At 42.2% G+C, this 7,424-nt stretch overlaps 1 protein-coding gene across 1 annotated transcript in view; it reads right to left on the bottom strand.

Moving 5' to 3' along the window:
- Nucleotides 1-4,030: 4,030 nt before the first annotated feature.
- Nucleotides 4,031-7,424, bottom strand: part of efna2a (ephrin-A2a) — an 80,530-nt gene continuing 77,136 nt past the window's right edge. Inside the window, exon 4 of the mRNA XM_026151312.2 lies at nt 4,031-6,518. Coding sequence (XP_026007097.1) covers nt 6,394-6,518 — 125 coding nt within the window. The 3' untranslated portion in view covers nt 4,031-6,393. The remainder of the gene's footprint in view (nt 6,519-7,424) is intronic.

The following is a 7,424-nucleotide window of genomic DNA, read 5'->3' as shown; positions in this document are numbered from 1 at the left end:
CTGTCGGAAATATGAAAACTCAAAACTTTCAATGGACCTTGCATCCCACGTGTTGCCCAGAATGATTTGAGGCACGGCATGCATTATTTCTCTCCCTATAGGTTTAACAATCTAAAACTGAAAAAGTAGTCTAGTTCTCAGGTAGTCAACTTTACATGAAAAGTTGACTTAAATATAACTGTTAAACTACTTGTGTTTTTTGTCTGTTTATCTTTCAGCTGCTGTATACTGATTTAACAAAATCACGAGATAATACAACTTGTGTGAAGTTACTTGGCTTTCAATTTTTCTTTCTTGCTAATCAATTTTCTTTGTGGCCTTACTGTGCATCAAACTGCGACTCATAGAGAAGTGAGCGTTCCGTCAGCACTGAACGCAACACTTAATGATGCGCGTGTCCTGTCATATGACTCCAGAGGAAAAAGAAGAAGAAGAAAAAAAGCGCTGCTCATTTTCCCCACATGAGTGCAGCATTTACCCTTCACCTGGACCTCCCCCCCTCGCCCCCTCGCCCCTCCCCTCTTCTGGGTATTTTACATGAAGACAGACTGTTGGATATTTTTCATAGTGTTTCTAAGCGATGCTCTGAAATCCGAGCCTCTAGCAAAGAATCTGCTGTGTAATTCCCCAAGTTTTATGGTTTAAACCACAAAAGCCTTTTGAAGGTGACTGCAAAGACACCGGGCAGAGTGCCAGCCACAATATCAGCTGACAGTGTCTAAAAGGCAAGTTTTATTTTTCTCTCTAACTGGAGCTAAATATTTTCCCTGTTGGGTCACCTATAGCTAAATATGTACAAGCTGAAAAGCCTGTTATAGCTCCAAATTTGCACAAGGGATGCTCCAACGTTGCCCTCACCAAACTGGCCATGGTGCCTGAATGATTCTTAGCTCTCTCTGCCCATGTATCTTTTATAGAGTCTACATAGCATGCATTATTCAGCAATAACACACGGCCCATCTGGACTCCTGCAAATGTGTTTGTGCATGTGTCTATGTAAGGGTGTTGGGGTCCATAGTTAACTTTCTTGCTGTGCCATTTCACCATTTCACGCCACATCCAACAGTGCCTGAAGAGCTGAAATTATTTCTTCTGTAATTACAACTAAGGTATAATGTGTGTGTGTGTGTGTGTGCGCGCGCACGCGTGTGTGTGTGTAAGAGAGAGGGAGAGGAAGGTAAGGGCAAAGAATAGAAAGAGAAATATATTAGGTGAATGTGTAATAGTGACTGCAGATGGCACATTGAGGAACAAGCTCTTTCATCATCCTGTTCCTCATTAATAGAGATGGGAGTGCTGCCCTAATTCCATAATTCCTAAATCATGCTAGTTAGTTGAGTATGAGGAGACAAAAATACAAGGGAGAGAGGAGAATAGATTAGCCTATACCCTAATAATGTGTTTGAGAGCGCAAGGAAGCATCAGAAGAGGAGATGAAGGGGGAAAGGGAAAGAGGGGGGGAGAAAAATGGAGATCGCCATCTGTATTTCCTCGGTTGCTTTTTGATTGTTGCCAAAACTAACATCATATAGGCCAAGTTTATTCTCGCCAACTATTGTCCCATGTGTATGGCAGCCAGTGAAAATAGATAAAATAATCAAGTGATTAATTAGATCTGGAAGAGAATACATGGGGATATAAAAGAGCGTGTCTGAGTATGTGTGTCAGTGACATAGCCCTGATTTCTTGTTTCTCGTGATTTCAAGGAGCACATCTGTTCATTTCTGGCGCCGCTCCAGTTGGATCGTACATCCATCTTTCCTCACACAAGGACCGAGACGTGGGAATGTTTCAAGGCCTTGCTTGATCGGGCTTAATTTAACATTAGGCTAATTCCGCTGATACCTGATACTTGTCAGGACAACGAATTGGCTGACCAAGCGTGCATCTCAATATTCAGAGATAATTTCATTCCCTCGTCTCCTTTTCACTGCAGTCTACTCTTTCTCCATTTGAATTGAGCTCTCATGTGAAGCAATTTGAAGGAAACTAGAGACATCGATAGCCATTAGCCCGCTTTGCACAGGAGGGCCAAACATGGAAAGCCAAAGCTCATCTATTATTCATGTGCCTCAGTTTTCCCCCAAAACAACATTTCTGATATTCTTTTTACATCTCGTTGCCAAAAGCGACAAGTCAGTAGTTTCAAATAACGCTTTTAAAACAAAGCTGATGAGTGTTTCAAGCTAGCACTAGCCCTTACAAACCCCAAAAGGGAAAAGTGCCCATTGTCTGTCTGGCTGTTTATGTCCGGATATGGGGAAAACCTAACAAGCTTAAGTGAACATTTCATTTTGACTTATTAAACATTAAACTTTCTTGTTAGATCAGTCCAGCTGCAGAGACAGTGGAATGGTCACAATCTTCCTCCTCCAACCAGCATTACATCCATGTTTGTTCAGACTTGACCTTTGACCTTTCATACTCAAATGTTTATGCTTTTAGACATTTGTCAGTGTGTGAATTTTCGATTTATAGGTTAAAAGGTCTGGGAAGGGGTACAAAATAAATGTAGGGTAATAAATTGATGAATTCTACAACAATTGTTTTTTAAGTTAGAAAACTAATTCTCATTGATTTACTTTTTGCTTTCTTTTAAACAGTTTAACAGTTAACGCTTACTTAAATGACAGCTTGTGTAAAGGGAAAATCATCATCAATGTTGGTGAAAATTAAAACAAGTCGTAAACAAACGGCTCAAAGTTTCCACTCAATTCCGGCTTATAATGTTATAGAATTTAAAGACAGTCTAAAAATAGAAGTAAAATATTAAGACACACTGTTGTGAAATATTAAGGATTTGAGATAACCCCCTACTGAGATAAACAGCTGAAGACAGTTGCTCAGATGCCATAAAACCAGTGCAGAAGAAGACATCATAAACAGATGATGCAATTAAAACGAGCAAATTTCAAGTGAATTTTGTTTGTTTCATGTATTATTTCTTTAATCTATTTTAATGTAATTTAACTCCTTCTTGAGCCACCTATCTGAACATTTACCCACTGCAAGTGTTGGTCTTGTTTAAAGCTTGAGTGTAATATTTCAGCTTCAGTTTGCATTCTCATTCATTTCCACCTTTAAAAGAAAGAAGGCAAGTGCACAAAAATGAACTTAGAGATACTTGAAATCTATCTGGACACAGCTTTGTGCATAGAGGAGGTCTTTCACCTGTCTTTTGCAAAATCAGAAATCTAGTGGAGTATTTTCCTTCTAAATGCAGTTTAGACCATGGGCATACAGTAAAGTGCAAGTGCAGTCAGTACATGAGATCTCCTTTTATGCTCGTTTCTAGCTCAATGTTTTTATTCTGGGACTATGGTAGTGTGAATAATTTAAAGTTCAAAATAATTTATCTTATACTAAGCTACTGTGAAGCCACTTATTTCATCCACTGCCTGAAACGAGCTCTTCTCTCTGAAAGACCACCCCGCTTGAAGAAAGCTTTCTCCCGATTGGCTGCCCCTCCCAAACAAAAGGTTTTAAAAGCAGGTCTTCGAAGCTCTTATTGTCATAGCCAGATCTGAGTACCTTAAATGATCATTTGAATGATTTCCCCTCTCTACTCATATAGAGCCACGAGTAGAAAAAGCCTGAACTGACCACCAACCATTGCTACAGCATTTACAATTACAAATTGCGTAATAGGTCAACTTCGAAGACACTGCTTGGTTATTAGCACTTGCAGGCCACCCTTCTTGAAATCTGATGGAAACAGAAGAGGAAAGGCTATCAAGTTATTCACTCTCCTTGTTGTCAGCAGTTCAGATTAGCTGTCACATCACTGAGGGAGAAACAGCTGAAGATTGGAGAGGGTGATTTCATCTGAATAATTTCATGCTTTGACTGGCAGAGCTCACTGCTCACCGTCCCACAGCTTTGATGTCAGAGGAAGATAGACTGGGCAAAATAAAGACCCAGGTGCAGTCTAATATACGAATACAATCATCAGCACTTTGGAGGAAGAAAACAAAAAACAAACAAAGTTAATTCACATTTCCACTGAAGAAATTCCACTCACTTGGCTTGATTTCCGAGTAGACAAAAAGACAATCTTTATTTGTGTGTTTCTCTCCTTGCTCTGACTTCTGTGTTTACTTTTGACTGACTTTAATGACTGAGGTCAGCGTCCACAAGAACACAACAAACAGAAAAGGAGACAAACTCATACATGACGCTCAGCCCCGGAGGCATCCTACCACTACCAACCATGGATCACAAACCAGAGAAGAAGAAGAACAATAGAAGGACAGCATCAGTGGAATAGAAGAAGAGAAGACACATTTTTTTAATCTTCCACAGGCTATACCCCATCACTGCTTTCCACACAGGAGTAATTAACAGTGATTTTAAATGCTACAAAAATAAGATGAAGTTGGGAAAGAAGTGCTTCCCCTTGTTTGTGTTTTCTTGTGTGTGTGTGTGTGTATGTGGTGTGTGATTGTACATGTGTGTATGTTCATGCCATGTCTTTGTAAATGTCTAGATCTGCATTCGCTCTTCTACATGTCTTTACGTGTGTATATCTGTACATGGGTCATCGTGTGTATGCAGGTGTGTGTTCACAGTGCTTACTCATTATGTTCACTTCCCAACATTAAAGAGGTCTCAGTCCCATCATACACACATGCTTTCTCTCCCTCCCTCCCTCCTCTCTTCACTCTCTCTTTGTGCTGTTCCCTTTATAGTCATGACCATGAATGCTCCCACCATCTCAGAGGAACAGTCTCGTTATCAAAGACTAAACATGTGTATGTGAATGTGTGTGTGCGTGCGTATACACCCATATGTGTTATTTAGTGATGCTACCACACACTTACACACGCACACACACGCACACACACACACACACATCTCGCCTCATTTGCCACAGTCTATGCGCTTCCCTTATTGGTTTAACCCTCAGACCCAGGACCAGCTTCAGTCAGTGTTTACGTCCATTGTGATCTGGCCTGGGCTCTGAGGGCTGATTTCCAGTCAGTTTCACCCTGTGGGTCCATTTATCTCCGGGCCCAAGCTAATCCATCAACGACTGAAAGCCAGACAGGAGAAACCGTGTGAGGAGAGAGGTTAAATTTTCCTTTTGATGTCTGAAAAAGTCTCAGGGAGAGCAAAGGAGCGGCAGCAGGGTGTTTCTGATTTTCCCCATGAAAAAATATATATCATCATTAGAAACAAGATTGATCTGAAGGTTTCACAGTGGTCATGCAACTTAAGTGTCGCCTCCTTTTCTCACCTGTCCTCCGTTCATCCTTACTTCACCCCCCGCCCCAACTCCCACATGTCATCTTTTCAAATCCCTGACTCTTTCATCCTGCCAGTCTGAGAGAAGGTACTGTAAGTGACCACAGTCATAATAATACAGAAAGACAAAGAGGTGGGTGACCAGTGGTACATTCATACATGAGAAAATCATGGTTCCAAAAGTCACCCGACCCATTCAACATTAGACAGTGCTGAAGACGCCTGTGCTGGCCAGGCTGTGATAAATGCTTTGTTTAGAAACACGAATAAGACAGAACACATCCCACCTGAAGATCTACATCTCATCGAACCTACCCCGAACACCCCCACACCCTCCCAATGAAACAGGCTATGGTTATACTTGTCATTTAAATGAGTTATCTGAGTCTCTTCTAAAACTGCATGAGTTTTGTATCACATTGCAGTGACTCTACACTGGATCTGAAAATATCAACACGTGTAATATTACATTTCCCATATGGACGTATTCATGTAAATCTGTGCTCATATTGTTTCCCCCTTTCTTTTCTGCACAGCCTGAGCCACTGTGCTCCTCTCCTCTATGCAATTGCTCTTATTGTTGTTGCAGCTGGAATTGGTCCACATAGCATAGAATTCCAATTACAATGCAAGCTTGGCCACTTCCAATTCTTGGTTTGAGGATTGGATAGCAATGTGAGCAAAATTCAATTTTTGTGCATCCAGGCCTATCGCTTAATGCATCCTGCCGTGATTGCATGATTGGAATTGCCCCAGAACGACAAGTTTAATCATAGCCATGGCGATATCTACCCCATCAGTGGCCAAGAGTCAATAGTCAAATCAAAAGGACCCTCTGATATGAGTGCAGAGGCATTTCTCTTGTGTTTTTCAGCTGAGAGGTGCTTTTCCACCTGGAATTCAGGGACCAGAGATAAACGACAACTTCCCAGACAGCTTAAGACCCAGCCCTCTTAGTCAGGCCTGTGAAGGGTGTCCGTGGCTGGGCCATAAAGGATGCTGGCAGTGGGGGTGGTTGGTGGTTGTATTGAGGTGGCGGTGGGAGCGGAACGGAGACAGAGGGCTTCCCTGAGGGGTGGTGGATTGAGAGGGACAGCCAGCCCAGCCCATTATCCCTGGGCGGGAGCTCCATGAAGAAGGAGAGAAGGGTCACAGCCAGTAGAAGAGTCCCAAGAAGAGTGAGGCCAGAGCAGCTAAGAGGGTCATGCACCCTGCCCTCCAGCTTGAACTTCCATCAGTCAGGAAAGGCTCCGGAGAATCATATCCCGACCCATCTGAAACAAAGAAATGAGAAAGAGAAAAAAAACGACAAAACATCTGAACTGAGAGAGGACGCACAGACAAAGACAAAACAATCTAAAACACAGCAAATGAACGAGGGGGTGGATTTAGCCAAAGAAAAATGGTAGACAAGTGAAACGATTACGGTTGGGGAGAGGTGGAAAGCAAGCAGCAAAGCACAAAACTCTCATCCTTTAACAGCTAAGGAGCGGCAAAGGAGGAAGAGGAAAAGAAGACGACGGCAACTGAGCTCTGCAGGGGGTTTAACCAACCTAATTACAGTTTAATCACAGAGACTCAGAATCTGGAGCAGCTGACACACAGACACACTCACAAAGACACACACACTCACACACATGTACAACTGCTCAGAGCTCAATCGAATGACAACATTTCACAGAAAAGATGGAAGCTGCAATGTCAGACACATTGCTTTAACAGCAACTCAAAGAGGAGCTGGAGCAACGACAGAATGTACATTGTTTCAGTAATTATGAAGGAGGAGAGAATTTCCTTTTCCCTTAGCGAGATATGGAATGATCTGAACCTGGAAAGCTGTGTAAGCTGACTCTCTTTTATGAAGCTCTTCAAAGCCATGTCATTATCCAGGGAGACGTGTAACTACCCAGGTTTGATTCCTTGGTGGGGTTTAGGCTGGGGGAGGGGGATAAAAATCCACATTCGTAGACATACAGGTAGATTTTCAAGATAACGCAAGTATAATGTAATGCTTGCCATACTCTGATCCCCATGTACGCAAGGCTTCTCTTGAGTTATTTTTAAACAGCGCTATCATTGGACAGCATGGCTCACTAGTGTCAGCACTGCGCTCTGCCTATGAGGAAGCACTTATCAAAGGTGTGTGTTTTAGCAAGCTGCACAGTGACGTGGCAAGCAAG

The sequence above is a fragment of the Astatotilapia calliptera genome, chromosome 19, assembly GCF_964374335.1.
Source record: "Astatotilapia calliptera chromosome 19, fAstCal68.1, whole genome shotgun sequence".
In the NCBI taxonomy this organism is placed as follows: domain Eukaryota; kingdom Metazoa; phylum Chordata; class Actinopteri; order Cichliformes; family Cichlidae; genus Astatotilapia; species Astatotilapia calliptera.
Note: the sequence above shows the minus strand (reverse complement) of the source record. Positions and strands in the feature narration are given on the sequence as shown.